Raw genomic sequence first — 22,426 nt, forward strand, 5'->3', positions numbered from 1 at the left:
CACTAGGCTACACATTCAATTAGGCCATTTGAATTTGCGGGGATGTTATTGACCCCACTCAAACGTCTTCTACAGTATTTAACACTGTGCTCGCCAGCAGATGGTGCGTTCCTCTGAATTTTATGAATAGCGTTTCGCTCGTGACAGTGAGAGGCGGAGTTCCTGACGTTATCGAATCAAATTGCTGCGCTGTTGCCCACTGGGCACCCTGGAAGAGAGAGCGCAAAGCGCAGCAAGACCGTGCAGCATCTTTGAGAGAGCCGTAACGAAAGCCGACCGCGGTCAACACAAGGATCAAGGATAGTACTAAAGCGTATACATTGCCAGAAGAATCGTCTCAAAATGCTTGCCTGTACAGAAATTATAACAATGTGTCTTCAGTCTGCCAAGCATGACCACCAAACACACGAAAGAGAGCTGCAGCAGAAAAATCAAAATCAAGGGATTTCGATTTTCCAAGATGTAAGTACATTTCCCATATTCAATTAAATGCACATATCTCAATAAAAGCATTAACATCACGTCATTAGTTCGTCATACATTGTGAAAGGATGAAATGACATTTCTGACAGGTGCTCACGGTAAAGCATTCTATAGGCTGCAGAACCCTACATCACAAGTCGAACCAAGCCTTTTCACTAGTTTTAATTAATGACCAATTGTGGGCCTAATTAAGGTTAATGTGTTCCACTCAGTTCATTACCAATCATCTTTATAAGGCCAAGGTGAGAGGTTTCAAACCCATTAGTGCTTGTAGTAATGCCGTCTCACGACGTGCCTTCCGCTGTCACAACACGCCTGCACGTCTTCACACCAAATTCCATTCAGTCTTAAAATATTAAAACAACATCGTCACTACAAATGTAGTTACTATTATTATTGTATCTCTGGGATAAACTAAGCTACCAATTGGTATCGGCCACCACAAAGGTCATGACATTGGTTGTAAATTGGTTTTGCTCGAAATTGCCATTTTGCATGTAGCCTTTCATGTGTATGATACAATAATGCTGCTAAAAGTGCCCGACGTCCCGGATGCAGCAGGAGCATCCAATAAGTATTTGCTATGAATAATTTAAAGGTTATTGTAAGCCCTTACTCCAATGTTCCACATAAAACCACTTCATTGATCATCTCTAAGCATATGTATCAAGGACAGAATTGAAAGTAGTCGCGTTACGTTCTTTAGAGATTATCACCTTAATTAATAATGTAAAAAGGGTTCAAAAATGTGTTTTGAACATCGGGGCCCTTTGGGCTGTTTAATTATACATTAATTAACAGTAAGCATATTCACCAAACATGGACTGATAAACCAGTTGGCCTCTCCTCATACTCCCTTGATGAAAATGCAATTCTCCAATTTCCATTTAGGTAGTGAACTAACTGACCACTGAATGGAACCTCAGGGAAGAGCACATTTGGCAGAGATGCAAGTGTCTCTTTTTCTCTGAATCCATTTTAGAAGGTTGCACAAAAAACAAAACAATGAGCATCAGATCATGTCAGCTATTGGAAAGTAATGGGATAATAACTTCATACAGTAAATGTACATGAGCGGCTGGCATGCTAAGTGCGCCTGCCTTCCTCCAATAACACAACGCTGTTGTCGAAGTGTTTCTGAGGCCAAATCTCCCCACAGTGAAGTTGGCCCAACAACAACAGTTGAAGCGAATCCACACATATTGGCATCACTCAACCAACAACACAGAAGCAGTCGAAAGTGGGAGTGTTTAGTTTTTCGCCTTGTAATGCTGATTGTTTGCTTTTTAGTTCTGATGATTTCCCTGATTTAACGAGGGAATGGGGCTGAAAGCAGAATTTCAGATCATTTGCATGAAAAACTGGAAATTCGTCTCATCTGTGAAGCTGTCTTCTCCATGGACCCATTAAACTGCAGCAAGATTCATTGTAGGCAATATTGTGTAACCCCCTTCTCCCTCGTCCTTAGAGAAAATACCCCTCCTTCAAGTTTACATAATGAAGGGGTTAGAGAACTGATTAAGGGTTTGGCCGCTGGTCTTGCAGGGCTTTTAACAGTTGTGTTTGCTGATGTCTAGATTGTCCTTCGCTTAGATATGTCTGCCTGTTGTTTGCTTTCGTTGTGTAGCTAGTTTTACTTCAGAAGGTGCCGGAGAAAGAAGAGCTTGCATTGTGTGTGTTTAAGACTCCTAGCAAATAACAGGAGACCCTTGCGTCTTGTGTACCTGCTGGACTCAACTGACCTGGATGAGAGCAAGCATAACAGCTTGGCAATTCTTCTCACTATGGGCATCAGTGTAGAGAGAGAATAGCCCAGCCCTAAGGAAGCCAAACAGAAACCCATGCAAGATTGATTCTTAATGACCTAAACAAGACTGTGGGAGGATTACTTCATCCTAGCCTTCATCATCCTCAACACCGTCACGCCCCTTTGAGATCATCCTCATCATCTCAGTGGATGAATGCTCTGTGTTTCCTATAGAGTAGCCAGACCTCTGTCATCCAGAAGGTTCTGGGGACCGTCCTGTAGTTCAGGGGTCTCCAACCTTGTTCCTGGAGACCTACCTCCCTGTAGGTTTTCACTCAAACCCTATTTGAGCACACCTGATTCAAAGCTCTCCAGGAACCGGGTTCAAGGCCGCTGCTATAGGTGGTTTTCTCTCCCCTGGCTCGGTTATGAACGACAGTAACTATCGCCTTCAATAGCTTGCATCCCCGGTCTGTGTACTGCTGTGATGGGAGACTGCAGCTGCTTCTGAACAGTCCGGAATCCGAAAGTATCTCACCACAGAGAGCTTGCTGTGAGTGCTCACAACATATCAGTCTGGGGACTGTGTGATTGTTCAGGAAGAGAGGCTGCTCACCTCATCTGGGAGCTTCACACCCTGGTGTGTTCGATAGCTGACAGCTATGGATGTTGGGGAGAGGCTTCGCTGTGGAGGCCCAGTCGACCATAAGAGGGCTGGGGGATCATGATGGGACGCAGAACACACCGGGTGCACACGAGCTGTTTTAACCCTTGTGCTGCCTTCGGGTCACATGACCAAAAGGTTCATAACGAACCATCGTTGTGTTTACCCAATTTTACCCAATACAAAGGCAAATAAAAATAATTTTCTTTTAACCTTCGCAATGTGGGGGGTCTGAGACAGCCCAACGGTTAAAAGAAAATGCTTCACTTTGTTTTTGTATGCGGTAAAATTGTCGCAAACAAAGGTGGGTCACAATGACTGATGGGTCAGAATGACCCGAGGAGAACACAAGGTTAAAGGGTTGTGGGATTCAATTGCAGGAGATGGGACTCGCGCAGCCCACTGAGGTGCATTGTGTGGACTGCCTTAGTGCCACCTGAATGTTTAATGGAGACAATGACAATGACACGGCAACTGTTACACCACAGGCAAGACTGGATCTCAAAAGAACATTTGAAGTGTTTTATTTTTATTTTATGTAATATTGAGAGTAGGGGAGTGAGAAAGAGAGAGAAACAGAAAACTGTCATGCCATTTCTCAACTGATACCTACTCCTTGAGCTGTTTCCAGTCATAAATGTCACCTTTCTCATTTCCGTTTTTTGTCCACGATATTTAAACCCTTTCGGAAATTGCAGCCTTCCTCCACTGACTCTCCGCTGTGCACAGATAGGCCAGAGAATGCCAAAACATGAATTAGATACAGTGGTTTATTATAACACGTTTTCTCTGGCTCATAAATAGATCGTACTGTAGGCTGCTTGCATGCATCACTGCCCGTCCTCATCCTAGTGGTGGAATCAAGGCTGAATCTCTCTCTGTGTCCAACCTTACCCTTGTTTCCCCCCTGCCCCAAGATAACAGTTTTCCCTCATATTTGAGGACACATTTCCAGCTTGTTTCACAATAATTACTCAAGGGATCAAACAGGATTACATAACAAATTCTTGTTTTTTCCCCTCTCTCTCCTTTTAGATATTTCGCCGTGCAGACAAAAATGGTGAGTATGAAGTATCTCTGTTTCCACTTGAAGATGTTATGACGGCATGTGCAGACATTGACCGATTCCGAGTCCAGTTCTCGGTACACAAAGTGACCGTGATGACATGGTTGTGAGAGTAGCTGGCTGGCTGGGTTCGGCCTTGGGAAGCTGAAAGGAACACAGCCTCTGACACCAAGGCAGCTGGGCTGAGCAGCATCTGTGTTGGATTCCCCCACAGACCTAAGGACCCTGCTAAGGTCCACAGAGATGTAACAAATCAAAGCAAATGTATTTGTATAGCCATTTTTACACGCAAGCGTGTCACAGAGTATCCTTGAAATATAACCTTTATCCTCAAAGTTAAGTAGTATCGAGCAGACTAGAGTAGACTAAAGTGGACTAGCACTCAATTGCCCCCCCCCCCCTCCCCTCCCCAGGTTAGCAGCGGGCTGGAAGTATCAGTTGAGTGTCATTGATCAGTCTGTGCCTGAGTGTGCTCCCTAGCCTGACAGGGGTGTCACACAAAGGGTGAGAGACATTGTCCATGTCATGTAACGTCCTGAAATTAACTGAAGCCAGCTGCAGAGATGGAGCTGCCCTTGACTCAGTGTGACTACTCCGCCGTGCGGCTGTCAACTCAGTGATCCCCTCTCATGTTGACATTTAGGACTAGTGGAGACAGACCTTAACATTGACCTACTACAGCAGTCAGGCTTGATTGTCATTATTCTTTGTTACGCAGAGACAATCAATGCATCATGAAGTTTTAGTAGCATAGCAAAGGCCACGCCCCCTCATCTTTTTAAATAGATTTGTTCTGTATTTCAAACAGTATTTGTTGAGCGTCCTCGCTGCCGAACCACAACACAGTTGGGCATTTAGCTTCAGGAAATTAAAGTGACAAATAGGTGGTTGTGTTTCCTCTTAATGTTTTATTCATGCCCGGGATCAGAGCGTAATGGAATGTGAAACGTAATAAGGACGGTGATTAATGCATGTATGAGGCCTGGTCTGCTTCCTACAGGGGCCCACGTGTGTTATGTAAGAGCTGTGATAATGAAACACAAACTTCGCCCCAACATGATCATAGGCTGCTGCTGTCTGTCTGTTTGTTTATCTGTCTATCTACATCTACTCTATCTCTCTTTCTCTATCTATTTCTCTGAATCTCTATTTCTACCTATCTCTCTCTAACCCTCTCTCTCTCTATTGGTTGCTCTCACTTGGATTGCAGTGACCCCCCCCCCCCCCCCTCCAGCTGATCTCAGACTACATCGTCAGGAGCTCAGCTGGCTTTCATGCTGCTGAGATGGAGGACATACTGACCCCAGAGAGAGAGAGAGTGAGAGGGAGGAGGGAGGAGGGAGAGAGAGAGAGAGAGAGAGAGAGAGAGAGAGAGAAAGCGAGAGAGAGAGAGAGGAGGGAGGGGATAGAGAGACAAAGGTGGGAGAGAGGGAGGGAGGGTGCAAAAGAGGGAGAGACAGAGAAAGAGAGAGAGAGAAATAATGACAAACCCATACATATGGATTGGAGCCCTGGCTTGTGACCTTATGGACTGTGGGAAGCAGGAAGCCAGGTGGTCCGGCTACACGAGGGAGCAGTTGATGTGTCCCTTACTGCTCCACAGGGGCTTGTCTGTTCAACCTGGTTCATGATAAATGCATCTCAATAAGCACAGCCTTCACACTTTCACGCCTGGTATCTTTTTCATGTAGCACGCTATTCTTCCAACCCCCGAGCTTCTAAACCAGATTATCTTTCTGCTGCAATGACATCAAACGGTTCCCCTCACAGATTTCTTCTGTCTTCCACAGTTTAAAAATCAAAGAACGAACGAACTTGAGTGTGTGTGCGTTGCCGTAGTTATCTGCGGTTCGCAGCCGAGCCCTCCGTGGGTTTCGTGCGTCTGTAACTGGCTGAGTCGGACGCCCGGGAGGGGAGAGGCTCCCGTGGTGCAGCAGGGAGTGGGCAGCCATGATACGTAGACAGCACTGCGGATTCACCACATCATGAAGCCTGGCTGCTCGCCGCATCGCCGTCCACGTCTCCGTGCCATCGTGAGGAATAATGTCTGAAAAGAACTCACCAATCTGCCCGTGCACTCTTTTGAGTTTAGGTTCAATGGAGTCAGGAGGCTGAGCGGTTAGGGAATCGGGCTAGTGATCAGAAGGTTGCCGGTTTGATTCCAGGCCGTGCAAAATGATGTTGTGTCCTTGGGCAAGGCACTTCACCCTACTTGCCTCGGGGGGAATGTCCCTGTACTTACTGCCTTTCAAAGAATGAGGCCTACTAATGAGGCCTACTGTCGGACGGTTGAATTTGCTTATTAGGGCCAACAGGCCAAGTAGAAGGTTTCTGATCGTGTAATTTCACTGGCTTTAATACTTATTAGGATGTAAATGAAATAGTTTGACCAATGGGAATACCTCATTAAAATAATTGAAGGCCTCAGATGTAAACTGAAATACTGGGAGAAGATTTACTGTCATAAGCTTCCTATGCAGACTGATTGGAAAGCTCCAGAATTTCTATCTATTTAGTTAGAGCCCCTTCTGTACTGTCAATACTAAACATCCTAGTTGACAGTCCATGTATTGACATGTTTATTTAAGTGTAAAACAGGAAAACAATATGCTTCCAGCTCTCTGGTCATGCTGCAGAAAGACCAGAGAGTTTTCTGGAATCCACTGCCCCACTGAAACCATGGCAATGACGACACTGGCAGATGATTTTCTACTTTGGCCTGAGTCCATTTTCGTCTGCCTTTAATTCCCAGCGCTCTGAAGGGAATGTGTTCCTTGAAAGATAGTGTTGTTGTGGGGATTGCATTGATCTAGGTCACGTTAAAAAGTTATAAAGCCTGAGGACAAAATTGGAGCCAATAGGCACAAAACTAAATCGTTTTACATAATCTAGCTTTAATCTTGACAACTCCTAATTTCCTAGCAGTCGACTTGTGTCACATTGACATCTTAACCACAAAGAATCTGGATCAAGAGGAGTAAAATTGACATATTCCGTTAGATACAAATCTGTGTCCTGACAGGTGATGAGTGACGGCCATCTCCCCTCACAGCCAGCTTGTTAACACACACAGTCGGACTCAGAATGGTTGTCATCTTGACGTGTGGCTATTTCCAGGTGTCCTTGTTCTCCGGGCTAGCGAGGCATCGCTGCAGCGTGAGACAGAAGAGACAGAACATAGCATCACAAAAGCAGTGAATTTAACCTGCTTCTTCATATTGTGAGAGGACAATGAGCAACAGTTCTGAGCGCCGTTCACTCAGCATCATAATAGCCCCTGTTCTCTATGACGAACATTGACTCCTTGCATAATGGGCGTTCTGGCATGCGCTGCGACTGATTGCGTATTCCGGGTGGGTAATTGGGTGTGAAACTAGACCACTGGAACTTGCTGTGCAGGTGAAGCCAAGGAACGAGAACAAGAGGAGAGCTAAGGAGCCTGAACCTGCGCTCGGCACGCAGTGCATTGTGGGAAACATGGCAGCCTGGGTCTCATGTATCCCAGTGTCTCACCTTCTCAGTCGGAGGTTAAGGGGAGTGGACTGGACTCACTTCTGTTAGACCTTGTCTATGTGGTCATTTGGGTAAGGAAAAAATACAAGTAAAAACGATGTGTAGTCTGTGTAGACCTTTGCTGCCTGTGGGGCAGAACACAACGACCGCACAATTATCTGTAAAACACAGATGGTTTGGAATTACTGTAAACAAATCGAAATTATTCAGAGCCATCTCGAGTCACCGTCTGGCACGAAAGCACGACGAGTCATTTCCTAACCGACAAACAGATGTTAGTGTTTACCCCAAACCTGTATCAGCCTGATGTCTGTTGCCTGGACGGTGGGTTTGTGTGTCTTTCTGAGATCTGTTGCTAAGTGTGCCCAAGGCCTGCCCTGGGGAAGAGCTCGTTAATCCACCGTCGTCCTGTCAGCAGGCTCTGAAAGCTCCAACCAGGCTTCACTCACTGCAGGCTCTCTGTCTGGGCCCAACACACATCCACACGTCTTCAGTCCTGTGCTTCACTTCAGCTGTGTGAGAGAACAACTGTGGGTTAATGCTAACCTGGCTGGCTTTGTTATCTTAGAGGAGAGCGGATTGACTGTGAAGGAGAGCTGAAATAGACCACATCTCTTTATCTGAATTGACTTTTATACAACCTCCATTTACAAATGGACTGTTCCCGTGTCTTGGTTTTACTGAAATAACTGTCATGGGTCCTACATGCAGTAGGCCGATCTTATTACGTTCAGTATTCAGTGACACTACCACTAATTCAAACGCTGAATCAATCATTTCGTTACATTATAATGTAATTGAATACGGTAGAGATAGAGGAGCAATTAGGTCGTATTCTTTAGTTGTCTGCTTGAAATAATTTCAAGATAGATTGTCTTTGAAGTCTATATCTCAAAGAGGAAGGTTTTATTTGACAACAGGAGTGTGGAAGTACAAAGTGAATCTGAGAACAAGATAGAGAGTAATGGGAAATAATTGGATTCTGAAATATGGGCGTGCAGAGAACAAGGCCGAGAGGCTCATGTTATTAATTTTGCAAGCATTTCTGAGATACACAGTTTTTCATTCCATTAACCTGAGTAGTTTAACAACAGAGGTTTAAAAGGTCCCTCCTAAATGTTTTTTTTTGTGTTTGTTTTTTTGGTGGGACTTCATCTTTCCTTATCTCCTGTCCTCAGACGATGGCAAGCTGTCCCTGGAAGAGTTCCAGTCGTACTTCGCTGATGGGATTCTCACCGAGGGCCAGATGCAGGAGTTGTACTTCTCCATCGACAGGCAGCAGACGGAGTGAGTGGAGAGGATCACCCTGTGGGATCCCTAACTTCAGCCGCCATCTGCACACCGAGGGGGGGGGGGGGGGCGGGGCGGGGCGGGCGTCGACGCTTCAAAGAGGACGTGTCAATATTTCATCAAGGGGCTGGAATCTAGAGCAGGATCTCAGTGTAAGAAGGGCAGAAAACAGCATGTTGACTGGAGCTGTGACGAGCAAGCTGCATCGACACGCGGGCCAGTTTACTATACAGTACGCCGTCTGAGTGTTTTAGGATGAGAGAGCGCTCCTCTGCTCCGAGGGGCTGTTAATAGAAGTATAGCCTTGTTGATTTAAACAGTAAGTTTTCGGATGAACATTTTAAAGTGTTAAGATAAGCGTATGCACGAGATTGCTTGACATGCTGTTATCTAGAGGCGAACCCCTCGGATTTGACATTTATTAGCCACCATTTCCTGTTAGCACTTTCTCTCTTTATCTGCAGTTCTGCACCCACACATACAGCTCCATAGGGCCCAAGGGCCCAACTGATGACTTCCTTCACAGTGTCTTGATTGTCAATCAACAGCTCTCTGTCTCTAGGAAAACCATTTTGTCTGACCTTTAGGGCTTTCGATAAGAAACATTTCTGTCCAACTAATCCTCCTGATGCCATTTAAGTAATTCAAGTCTCTCTTTTTTTCATCAATCTCCCTGTCGCTCAGCAACCTGGACACAGACAAACTGTCAGGTAATTCTGTCTCTCTCTTCAATGTGTTCTTATAGACTCTGCTGTCAAAATTGCATTCAAGGCATGTGCTTTGATGGCTTGTCTTTGCAGTTGCTTTGAAAGAGCCCTTCATTTTTTGAGAGAGCTATAAAGTGAGAGGTGTGTTTTGGTCGGCAGTTTGACTGCCACTGCATCCAACAACTCATCCCAATCTGGGTTTCACAGAAGTGGAAGCTCAGTAGTGTGCATTTCCACGTTATTGGCCACCATGACAGGCAGCAGTAATTGATGTTTGTGGGTGTGTTGTCATGTTAACAGATAAAACCTCTCACTTCAGCACTGTGGCCTGAGAGGAAAAATAAATGAAATCAGATGAAGGGAGGGTGAGTTGGCAGTGCTGACAAGCTTGTCTCTCCTCCAGAGTACTTTGCTCCACACCTGGGGGAGTACCTGAATGTCCTCTCTTCCCTGGAGAAGCTCAATGTCGCCATCTTGAAGGCCATGGACAAAACTAAAGAGGTGAGTGTCAAACCTCTCAACCGTCTCTCAACTTCACAACGAGCATCCGTCGTTTCCACCCCCTATTTTTCATGTCCTCTTGCTGGCTCAACTTAAAATGTGAGTGAAGATTTCAGTGTGACAACTCAACTGATAGCCTTTTCAGACTTTGTTTGCGCATGACATTCAGAGTTTTCCAAAGCCCCTCATTTCCCCAACGGGATGGTGGGTAGGTTTTAGTTTTTGTCTCGGCTGTCAGTTTGAAGTCCTCTCTGAGGCTTTGGGAGGTCTCTCAGCTGTGACGGTGATGTGACAGTAAGGAGGGTGGATGTGCCACCCACCTGCTCCTCTTGTATTCTGGGACTAGACTGGAGAGCAAGGACAATGAGAGCGTTATGAGATCCCTGGAGAGTCGTACAGAGAGTTTTATAGTGCGAGCCATACAGAGCCATACAAAGCCATAGAGAGTCCAGTCGATACCTTTATGGGAGTCCTAGAGAGCTTTTAGAAAGATACACATGGTTCTATAGAGACCGACATAAATATTGATAAAGAGCCATACAGAGAATCCAGTTGATCCTTGTGAAAGTCCCGGATAAGCCTTCAGAGAGTCCTACGTCTCCAGAGTGAAACAGAGAACCTTTAAGTGCTCTGGCCATAGGTTAGATGTCAGGCTACTACATTTACATTAACATTGAGTCATTTAGCAGAAGCTCTTATCCAGAGCGACTTACAGTAAGTACAGGGACATTCCCCCCAAGGCAAGTAGGGTGAAGTGCCTCGCCCAAGGACACAATGTCATTTGGCACGGCCAGGAATCATCCAACAACCTTCTGATTAATAGCCCGACTCCCTAACCACTCAGCCATCTGACTTCCCATACTACTGAGCACAATGCCGTGGAGCTGGTTTGATCAACTCTTCTATTCAAAATCCAGTTCCTGAGAAAGATCGCCAATATTGCCGCTGTATCACTACCAATCGCAGAGCCCTTTGCAAATTTCCTTTTTTATTTATGGCTTGAACAAACCATAACTCACCACATAAAGTGTTGTTTTTCAGTTTGTCATAATAAAAAGCATATCAGCTGAGTTTGCAATATTGTAACTGATAGTGGAACTTGGAACGCTTTCAAAGAAGTGACCATTCTAGAACTTATTTGCAGACATCCATGTTTGACTGTTTGAAAGCCCTCTCACTGTCCCAGACAGACAGACAGACAGACAGGATCGTTTTGTCTCATCCAACACGTTCAGTTCAGTTCTGTCACCTTTGGAGTAAACCCAGAGGGGGTCTTGCGGTCCTCTCACCTTCCTAACAATCCTCTGCCCCGACACAGCACGCTGTCACATCCATTAACCTGCTCCATTCTCTGGTGACAGTTCTGTCTCATATCCTCACACACACCATGATAATGAGCTTCTCCTTAAACGTGTAGGCACAGCTCTGTGGCAGCAGCTGTTTGGCCTGATCCCAATATCACAATCTGGAGTTAGTCTGTCGATTATGAACTGCCATCAGGGGGCAAAATCAACAAGACAGCACAAGGTCGCCATGACCACGAGGATGTGGTCACAGCCACGTCCTTTCTAAAACCCAACAACGTTCCAAGAATCAGGCTCAGGTTACGCAACCGGCCAATTAGAGCAGTGGATATCCAGCTTTTCAGCCACGCAGAGCAGAAGTGTTTGAATCAAACAGGATGTGAGGTAGATTAAAGAGCATGTCACATGCCAGCACACTGAGTGGGAGAACGGACGCACACGAGCACAGAATAACAAGATTTCTTCAAGCGCGTTGTGCAAATTCACTTCCAAATATCTCCACTTAGACGTGATCGATACCAGAAGTTATTCTCCATCGATCTCCCCTGCAACCTTCAAGTAAGGCCTGCGGGAGAAATTGTTATTTCTCTTCGTGATTATAAGCGCGCCTTGAAATGATTTGGTAAGTGTGTGGACACCCAGCTGCCTCGATGCCTGACGTTTTTGTAGATGAACGGCTATGATAATAGTGCTGTGTGTATGCATGTGTGTATGCGTGTGTGTATGCGTGTGTGTATGTGTGTGTGTATGCATGTGTGTATGCGTGTGTGTATGTGTGTGTATGCGTGTGTGTATGTGTGGGTGTATGCGTGTGTGTATGTGTGTGTGTATGCGTGTGTGTATGCATGTGTGTATGTGTTTGTATGTTGGCGTGCATGAGAGATTGTTGTCTCATCCATGTGCCAAGGGGGTGACGTGACAATAACCTGTGCTGACATGAGCCCCCAGCAGTCCATCAGTCTGACGTCATTCGCCCTCCACAGACTGTAGAACTGCAGCAGAAAATATAGCTGTTCATCATCTTCCTTCCTCTCCTCTCTTCTCTTTCTTACAATCTTTATCTTTCTCCATTATCTGCCTGTCTCTCACTATCCTCCCTAATTTCCCCTTCTCTATGTGTTTTTCCTGTCATATACTTTTCCTTGTTTCTCTTTCCTGTCACTAAGCTACTGTTCCGTTCTCTGTCTCTCTCTCTCTCCCTCTCGCTCTATCACTCATCCTCTCTTCCGCCCCCTCTTTTCACTCTCCGCTCTCCATTTCTGCCTTCCCACATCTCTTAACTTTGTTTTATTCAGTTCCCCTAATAATACTGAATCCAGCTCATGTTTACGTTCAGTATTCCCTCTGAGGACATTGGTCTTCAGATAAGAATGAGATTGGAGCTGTAATCAGCTTTAACAAGTCTTAACCTTGAAACCAAATGAAAACAGAACTTGTCCTGGAGCGGAGCTTGTATCAGGTTTCTCTCCTCTCAGAAGCAGACTGCAGCTCACTAACGGAACAGTTTGGTCTCCTGGTGGAGGAGGAATAGCAGAACCACATCACCTCCACAAGGAAAAGCTGCTGATAAGTGAACCAGCTGAAATACAGACGTGATCCACCTGTATCCTGTTCTAGATGATAAACTGTCAATACTGTGAGCATAGGTTGACTTTATTAGGACGTACGAAGGACTGAAAAAAATACAGAAGATGTTTTCTCCCTTGCAGTAGAGAGCTGAGATAAAATATATAACAACTCAAAACATCAACTATTGTCTGGGATTGCGATGCCCTGTCAGATTGAGAAGGGGAGGTGTGTGTGTGTGTGTGTGTGTGTGTGAGAAGGGAGGCGGGGTCTGACATAAATGAGAGGTCATTGCTCTGGAAGTGCACTTCAAGCTTCCAGAATAGAGAAAAAACAGCAGCCAGGGGGAATATACGACAAAATTAAAGGAACCAAATCGACAGGTTGCAATTTTTCAAAACAATCTTTTCAATACTTTACCTGCTGGGTTTCACAAACTCCATTTTACAGCGCTGTGGGGGGGGGGCAGCTGTGGGGGGGGCAGCTGTGGGGGAGAAGCATTTTTACTCAGGAAAAGGGCTTCATATTCTGAAGGATACAACAGATGAAAACAACATGAAAGACATTTTCAGAATAACCCATTACTCGCTACCATCAAACGTCAATCACAATTTGATTTTTACATCGTCAATATTCATGTTGATCAATACCATTATCGTTAAGTTAACCGTGAATCCAGTTGAACAATGTCCGTTGCAGATTTCAAACAAAGTTCTTGAGTACATTTCTACTTCCTTTCTGCAGGGGTACCAGAGCTCATCAGTGCTGGGTCAATTTGTGACGCGGTTCCTGCTCCGCGAGACCTCCACCCAGCTGCAGTCCCTGCAGTCATCACTAGAGTGCGCTATGGAGGCCGTGGACGAGCAGAGCTGCCCTGGCAGGTAGGCACAGTGGCCCCAAGACATAACCCTCAGACCAGGCCTCCAGTCCCTTTGGGGTGTGGTGGTGGTGATGATGGTGAGGTTGAGGGAGACGATAATGAGGATGAGAACGGTGGAGATGATCGTGGTTTTGATGATGATGAGGGAGAGGAGTTAGAGAGGGATGAGGATGATAATAGGGATGATGATGATGATGATGAGGACGATGACAGTCGTGGTTTTGACGATGAGGATGATGATGGTCATGGTTGTGATGAGGAAGATGATCACTGCGGTGTCGTATGTAGGAAGATGCTCAAGAAGCCAGAGGAACTGGCCATCCAAAAGTTTACCAAACGCCCCAACCGTCGCATCCAGAAGAACATGTGTCTGTCTCCAACAGACCCCTACTCAGGCATGCTCACCACAGGTGAGGACCTCCACTATCTGACCCCATTTACTTCCTTCCAGGGCTACATATTACCTTTGCTCCAGTTTTAGTCCCAATAGACTCACATTCAGCCTTGCAATAAATGGGAAAACATCATAAAATTGAGATTTTGAAACCTCAAAAAAGAGGTTTGAAATGAAATTGCTTAAATGTGACAAGTTGTTTCCTGGGTCAGGGGTCAGCGTGGAGCCGCTGGACAACCACTGGAGCTCCCAGATCCACCGTCTGCAGCAGCTGATAGACAAGCTGGAGTACGAGGTACAGTACCGTTCAGTCAGTCAAGGGTTAACGTCAAGACTTCAGAGCCAGTGCTTCTGAGGCGTACTGTAACCGGGGGGGGGGGGGGGGGGGGACCGAGCTTGAGCTCGATTCGAGTCCCGTTCTTTCGGAGGCTCCGGCTCGTTCCGCTTCTGACCAACTGAAATATTCATGCCTCCATTTGCAGAGTCCACATCTTGAGCCACTGAAGGAGGACACACTGGCTGGCACGTATAAATCGGTGAGTTTGACTTTGACAGGATTTAGACGTCAGCTGCAACACCCGGTACCCTGGAGTATCACAGTGTTTTAGACTTTAAAAAAAAAAACGTAAATATAATTTGCAGTATACATTTTAAGCTTTATTGTATTATCATTTTCTTATTGATAGCTTTAGTAACAAGCAGCGCTGCTTGACTAAAATCTGAAAGTTTTACCGAAGTTTTACCTTAAACCATTCATAAAGTGTGAACTGCACTGAGCTGAAGTCAGAGTTCCAGTATCCAGAGTTAGAATAAAGAGAAGCTGAACCTCCAGTCTAAACATCAAACTACTCCTTCCTTCACCAGAACATTCTGCTGGTCCAGAGACAGATGTTGGTGAAGGAGAAAGATGTTGAAGACTTCCAGCAGGCTCTGAAGAGCTACACAGATGCCACATCCAGCCAGAGCAACAATCTGCAGTAGGTTCCTGCTGCTCAGCAGATACATGGGCCAGTGGGAAGATAATAACACATTATTTGATTTGATCTCCTCCAATCAATGAGTCAGAATCGATTATGCTCTAGCAGATTGATGACGTATGCCTCACTCGCCCACTCTCGCCCTCTCGCTTTGTCACTCTATTTCTCACTCAATTTGTCTCTACCTCTCTCTAACTTTCTCTCCCTCTCTCTCTCTCTCTTTCTCTCTCCCTCTCCTTCTACCTCCAGTGTGTCTGTTCAGAACCTTCCAGACAGATCCTGTTTCATAATGTACGAGTTCTGGCAGGATCGCCTTTCTTGGATGAGGTAAGCTTGTTGTACAGGCTAATTCGTTTACTACTAGAGTCCTGGGGAAGTTATTCACTGCCTGATATGTCAGTCAATCAACTGCAGTACCGTCCACTAATCTCATATGTCCCGCCCCTTCTTCCCCCAGCTACCAACAGTCATCCATCAGCAAGACTTTCCAGCGTTGCATCATCAATGCCCTTGAAGATCCTGAGATGGTCTCTACTATGTTACTACCAGGTAGGAGCTCCACAATATTCAAGGACTCAATTATTTAGAAGTCTTAATATTTGGGTCCTAAATCTCTTTATTTTTACTGACATATCATTAAAAATAACTATTCATTAGTTGGTTGGTTCCTTAGTGGAATATTTTTTTAATTCAAGTTTGTATTTTCAATTATTACTTACAGCATCTTGGTGGATAATGAACAACAACTGACAAGAGCAATGTTTTCAAAATATATGAAGAAAAGCAGATATTATTTTGTTTAATTTCACAATTTATACTGTTTTCAGTGTATTTATTATTATGTGACATGCAGGAATATTTTATTAAACAGCGTATTGTGTTAACTATATAATTTTAAAACTGAAAAGTTATGCACGACTTACAACTGCTTAGTTGAATCGGTCAACCAAACCCAATCCTTTATGGGAGAGATTTTTGAAATACTGCAATAATTGTTGTGTTATTGGAGTCCTTGATGTCATGACTTTAGCTGTACGTCATTAATATCTTTCTGAACATGTTGTTCATGATTTTCTTTTCATGTAAATACACATCCTTGAAGAAAACTTTGCATGAAAATCCACAATTTCCCATTGATAGTTGGTTTCCCATACAGCTGTGCTGTAGTAAAAGAAAATCATTGTAGAAAACTGTAGTTCCTTTAACATCTTCATACCAAGATTCATACTGGCTCTGTAGTTATTAGCTTGCATATAGAAACTATAAGCAGATGATGACTTAGAGACATAGACATCATCTAAAATCCCCCCTACTCTATATTGTGAAATGTTGATCCCAACAGTCATTTCTAGCTTACAAACAGTGAAGTGACAGGTTTCTCTTAGATAGAATGTAAACATAAAAGGGTTGGGTTGCCCCAAAATAGGACAACATAAACCCCAACTCATTCTAGTGACACTTCAGCACCTTAGTTGTAAACAGTGACTGTTGCCTTGGCCGACAGACTGGACCTATGAATCTGTCTGTTTTCATGTTCTGAACCTACGGTTTTAAATTATATAAGACTGTTTAAGTGATTCAAAAGGTACTGTAGATGTCATGTGGTTTGAAGTGCAACCTTCTAGTCAGGTTTTAATAACATAGGTCTGAATGAGAATAGTTTAGATACAGATAAAAGATGTAACCAAGTACTGTTATTTTTCCATCAAGCAAAGCCATTAACACATCTAATATGTTGTCTTACAACACAGATTTATTACATTTGATGATTAAATTAAACCATTATATTTTGTGTTCAGAACAAAACAGGTGAGGTGATAACTCATTAGATTTAATGTATTTTGCCTCGAGTCTGGATATGGATAAAATATAAAAAATCGTTTTGTTTATGTGTTAAACAAATATGAATAAAGAGTCTGGTACTGTATGACGCTAAACTTGCCTAAAGAAAATGAACGAATGTGGAAATATTTCTCAGTGGCTGTTTACCATTTACAATCTTTTACAAATCAATGTTAAAACTGTATTGTGAATGCTATGTTTATTTCTGGCATGAAATAAAGTTTATGACTTGATTATATCCTATTTGATTATTATAATTGTTTTCCTCTGGTTGTAATGACATTATAAACATTGGATTTGTTGTAGGAGAGTGTTTTGAATGGTTGATTGACATTCTGTATATACTAGAAGCATTCTAAAAGATAAGGGGATTATTATTTCACCCTAGAGCTGTAACATTAATTTCATTCAAGTTGACATAAGTACGTTGCTTCATCAACAATGGGTGTAAACAAGCTTAGGGAATATCCTCAAGATAGGATTTTTGACAATGACAAAGAACAATGGCTTTCACCAACTTCTCAGAAAAGATTTAGAAAATTGAGTCTTGCCTCCTGTGGTGCTTGGTGAGTCTGGATGTTTTAGAGAAAAGAAAGCTGTTCAAAAGCTCCAGGAAATGTTTATTTCCCCACTGGCTTTGCTGGCTATTCCTTTGAAATGCCTCATGAATATATTAATAACTGGCTTATAATATCACTGGCTGGTGCCTTTCAAAATGCTAGAAAAACAGCCAAGTGACTAAAAAAGACCTTTGTTGAAAATGAGCCAGTAAGGTCCAGCCTTTTCCACTCTGCTGGGTTTTTCTTGTGGTCCAAGGCCAGCTCAACTGGATTAGACCTTGGTGAGTATTGCCTGTCACACACAGGATGTATCAGAGACCCTCTTAGAGGCATCTCAGTTTCACCCTACAACCCCCAAGTGGTTTACGATCCCAAGCTTGGGCTCAAGGAGGGGCAAAAGAAGATGCTAACGTTCTCTGAAAGAGTTCTGGGTTCTAGTCGAGGATTCTATTCCAAACAACCCAACCACAAACAAAGGGGTCTATCACATGTGTATGACCGGAGAGGCGAGTCCTTCGCCACAGAGAAACATCATCTCCCTCAGCTTCAAACTGAACTCATTTTAAGACAGGAACAGCATGGGTGTATTTTCTGTGAAAGACAAACACTGGATGCACAGTGAATAAGTCAGTTTCTCAGAATATAATACAAGGCTCTGTGTGCTTAAGGCAGCATTGTTGCCACGGCACAAGCCTCATTCAGATAGTATAGCTCTTGCATAAGGGTGGTTTGGAGTCGTCTCAAAGATGAAGGGATGAGTTCCACAACAGAGCAGGTGGAAATCCTAGACGGCAGGCCAAGACTGAGAGGCAGACTATCAGATAAAATCTTCCTCTGTGTTGAAGACCTTAATCCTATTCTTCTATTTTACACTGTCTGGAAACAGGACTCCTTATTCAAACAACCCGTTATATGGATTTTCAGGAGCTTTTGGGCTTGTATTGATTGTGAAACCAGCCATTGTTTGATTGTCCAATCTGCCCGATACTTTAGTGTATATATTTGTAATAAGGTGTATCAATTGTATGGCAAGAGACCATCTTATAAAAGATCTGAAAGACAGTCTTTAAGAAAAGCAGACATACTGGACGTCCAATCAATTTACTCTGTGGGATAATTGGGACATTTATCGCATTTGGCACTCAACCACGGCATCTGAATAGTAGATCTGAACACTGCTGCTATCTTAAATAACAGCAGTGCCCTAATGGGTGTTATTTTTTTAATGATATGGTATGGAAATAGAAAAAGAAAAGAGCTAAGAGATAAAGAAAATAAAAGAAAGAAAGAAAAACAATCGGAGCCCACGACAGCCAGACAGAGGCAGTGATGCATCCGTGCCGAAGCAAAGCAGCGCTACATGGAAACGCAGTATGCCGGTACCCCAATCGCGTGTCTCGGAAAACAGCGGAAGGCCTGGGAGACACTGGAGAGATTTGTCAGTTGGGAAAAGAACAAGACAACCTAGAGCAGTTGTCTGAGAGAGCAGAAGATGTGTTCTACATCAGTGAAAACAGCGAGTCATATCTTAACTAGGACAGTTCTGGTGACAATTGATCAAGGAGGAATTAAAAACAGCGGTGTTTTGATCCTGCTTATCTGATGGGCTTTGCTGCATTTCGGTTGTTTCATTTCGTTCAGTTTCAGGTTGAGCGGCTGACAAATAAAGATGCATGAACGCTCACGCACACACGTGTTATTTTAACTCGGGAGAAATCCAAAACATTATGCAATGCATCAGTTATAATAAACAGAAAACGTCAGGCGAGTTAATTACAGTATAGGGTTAGGGTTAGGCCCCATGTTACGTAATATTTAAGCTATATCTTCAAGCTTCATACACTGTAAAATAAATATAGTTTCCTAAGGATCGTTGTGATGTCATGATAGAAATGAAGTGATAATTGTAATTACACAATATGGTAATTACATAACGGTAGTAAGATCAGGTCGTTAGGTTGTGACAGAAGAAGTGAGATTGAAGGAGCGGAGCGAAGGATGTCTCAGTGGAATGTTTGGAAGGAAAGGAAAGGAGAGAAAGAACTGAAGATGTGTCAGTGGCAAAAAGAAAGGATGAGATGTAGAGAGAGAAAGAGAGAGAGAGAGAGAGAGAGAGAGAGAGAGAGAGAGAGAGGGGGGGGGGAGGGAGATGGAGTGTGAGAGAGAGAGAGAGAGAGAGAGAGGGAGATGGAGTGAGAGAGAGTGAGAGAGAGAGAGAGAGAGAGAGAGAGAGAGAGAGAGATGGAGTGAGAGAGAGATGGAGTGAGAGAGAGAGAGAGAGAGAGAGAGAGAGAGAGAGAGAGACCACCAGGGGAGACAACATTTCATATTAGAGGCGAAGAATAAAGGAAGCAGAATAAAGAGCATGGGGAATATAAGAGATTTATTGGAAAGAAGACAGACTGGAATGTGACACTTTAAGGGGCAGAGAGAGAAAGATTAGCTCAATACGAACTGCAGGATGGAGGAGAAGAGGAGGAGGTGGAGGAAAGTATAAAAGGGTAAGTCAGAATGAATGGAAAGAACAGGATGGAGAGGGGGAAACAGGTACAGAAAGCTCTGAGCCAGACAGCCGTGCAAGAGGAGAGAACATAAGAGACAGGAGCTGAGAAAAGAAAAAGCAAAACAGTTTGGAGAAATGAGGGAATGTGAGAAATAGAGAGAGCGTTTGTGAGAGAGATAGCGAAAAAAGAAAGAAAAAAGAGAGAAAGAGAAAGAAAAAGAGAGAGGAGGTGGACAGAGATAGATAGATAGAGAGAGAGAGAGAGAGAGAGAGAGATAGAGAGAGAGAGAGAGAGAGAGAGAGAGAGAGAGAGAGAGAGAGAGAGCAAAAAGATAGGATGAAAAGAAGCTTATGTAGGAGGAAAGGAGACAGATGGAGTTTGATAAGAACAGGGAAGGAAAACAGGAAGATAAACAAGCAAGATGAGAGTGAAGGACAGAGACGAAGACAACAAGGTGGAGGAGGGAAATGGAAACAGGATGAGAAGAAAAGAGTGACGGAAAATGGGAACAGAAAATAGAAAGATAAAAGAGAGAGGACTGAGAGGGAGATGGAAAAGGAGAGGGTGCAGGGCGTTGACGGTGCAGAGAAGGAAGGAAGCAGGAGTTAGAAATACAAATTAATAGGAAAACACAGATGGAAAGGGCACAGCAAATACATCTCAAGAATAAAGACTTGACAGGATTAGAGAGCAAACAGTTCTAGCCCTCCTGTTGTGTTCCGGTCAAAATTGACCGATTTCCTTGTTTTCTCCATAAAAATGGCCCAAACAGCCCCAATTTTTTTTCAGAATTTCATAAAAATGTGGGTGTTTTATTTAACTTTTGTACACCTGTGGTGTTCCTGGTCAAAAATGACCGGTCATTCAAAAAATGGGTAAGACAAACATTTCAGGCATTTCAGGCACACACCCATACAACAGACAACACCCTTAACCTCCCAGACCCAACATGCACATGTGTTGCATACACTTGTGTCAATGAGGCCTACAGGCCATAAATAGCAAACAGAAGTTTAAAACTTGTAATGTTTGCAAGAACTTAAGTTTCTGAAAAGATGTAACACAACATTAGTTGATAATATATGTATTATTATGGAATTATAGTCAGCTATAATAGGGCGGTCACTTTTGACAGGGAACACAAAAGTAGTGAACAAGAAACAAACACAAAAGGAAAGCTAGAGAACTAACAAACTAATATGCAAAACTGTGGCATAAATGTAAATAGAGAAACAACAACAAAAAACGATATTAGGTACCGGTTTAGCCCACAAGACTTTACTGTAGACAATATAGAAAGTGGATTAAAATATATAAAGTTCTCAATCTTTCAAAACGAATGGAGGTTATGGAGGTCTGTCCCTTTAAAACTTCCCATGATCCTCCTCCGAACTTTGCAGTTGTATTTTCTACTTACAAGTTCATAAAACTAATGGAAGGACTAAAATTAGATCACATCCTATTAAAATCGCAATATTAAACTATTTGCGATTGATTATTTGATGAACAACTTCACAAACCGTCAGTGGAATAATTACGTTATGGTTCTTGGCTATATAGCGGCTACCTTCGTTAAACATCCGGGCATTCAGAATACTTGTACACTAGGCTACCAACAGAGAACGAGTTTCTCCATATCCGCCTAGGGGAAAGTCCCCGGACTCGTAGCAGAAATTGCTCTGCGTGGATGCAGTTACCGGCTTGAGCGTGTCACTATGCAGCTAAGACGCTCTTCGGAGCAGAGCTTGGCACTCTCAAGCCGTCATTGTCAGTGCGATAGGTATGCAAGTAATACATGCGCATGAACAGAACGGGGCTCATTCTCCGAATGCTCTTTTACAATGTTCAGTTCACAAAAGCAAACTGTCCCCCCCCCCTCGACCAAGCACACTTGCCAATTAGTGTGGTAGGAGCGCCATTTAGTGGATGAAAGCTGTATAAACACTCTCTTGACATTGGTTTCTTATTTACACTGGATTATACGATTTGATAGCCTACAATGAAATAGTTTTGTCCAATATCAGACAGCAATTCCTTTAAGGAACATTCATGTAATTAGTAATTCAGTCAAGGATGATTACAATCATGGCCTAGCTCAGGAGTCTGCTGCAAACCTTGAGGATCCAGATACAAATCCTCATGTGTCAAGAGAACTGAAATGGAATTTAGAAAACAGTTTCTGCTAAATTAATACTTAAATTGAGTTATATAATTTCTCAATTGTATTTCCCCTGTATTGCCCTCTTCCATCATGGAAGAGAACAAAGAAATCTGGCCTCCCCCTCATGTCCACTAGGTGGAGTGCCTCGCTTTCTTCCGCCATCCTTTGTTCATGGCACACACACACACACGCACACACACACACACACCGGCGCCTCACAGCCAGAGCAGAAACAAGACAGCTTCACAGGGAGGCTCCCTCCCAAAG

At 43.7% G+C, this 22,426-nt stretch overlaps 1 protein-coding gene and 1 non-coding gene across 3 annotated transcripts; both read left to right on the top strand.

Annotated features, from left to right (window-relative positions):
• The first annotated feature begins 50 nt into the window (after positions 1-50).
• LOC146252584 (N-terminal EF-hand calcium-binding protein 1-like) lies at positions 51-17,139 on the top strand. Of its 2 annotated transcripts, XM_084679665.1 has the most exons (13): positions 51-462; positions 3,930-3,954; positions 8,652-8,760; positions 9,448-9,473; positions 9,874-9,971; positions 13,586-13,722; positions 14,010-14,131; positions 14,328-14,410; positions 14,598-14,651; positions 14,980-15,092; positions 15,342-15,419; positions 15,550-15,641; positions 15,814-17,139. In XM_084679665.1, exons 1-13 carry the CDS (start codon positions 343-345, stop codon positions 15,840-15,842), a joined length of 1,086 nt encoding a protein of 361 aa, XP_084535791.1. In that variant the 5' UTR covers positions 51-342; the 3' UTR covers positions 15,843-17,139. The 2 variants fall into 2 exon arrangements, with proteins under 2 accessions (XP_084535791.1, XP_084535792.1); XM_084679666.1 differs by lacking the exons at positions 51-462; positions 3,930-3,954 and adding an exon at positions 6,423-7,544.
• A 4,441-nt stretch (positions 17,140-21,580) lies between these two features.
• On the top strand, positions 21,581-21,831 carry LOC146252585 (RNase MRP). The gene has a single exon (XR_014732171.1).
• The last annotated feature ends 595 nt before the right edge of the window (positions 21,832-22,426 follow it).

This window comes from Hypomesus nipponensis, chromosome 18, assembly GCF_054491055.1.
Source record: "Hypomesus nipponensis isolate SF chromosome 18, ASM5449105v1, whole genome shotgun sequence".
Taxonomy (NCBI): domain Eukaryota; kingdom Metazoa; phylum Chordata; class Actinopteri; order Osmeriformes; family Osmeridae; genus Hypomesus; species Hypomesus nipponensis.

Excerpts from the sequence above, each read along its gene's own strand:
- LOC146252584 (XM_084679665.1), top strand. The coding sequence starts at position 343 with ATGCTTGCCTGTACAGAAATTATAACAATGTGTCTTCAGTCTGCCAAG. Across the intron at positions 463-3,929 it reads GGATTTCGATTTTCCAAGAT|ATATTTCGCCGTGCAGACAA; the intron begins GTAAGTACATTT and ends CTCTCCTTTTAG. Across the intron at positions 15,420-15,549 it reads GATCGCCTTTCTTGGATGAG|CTACCAACAGTCATCCATCA; the intron begins GTAAGCTTGTTG and ends TTCTTCCCCCAG.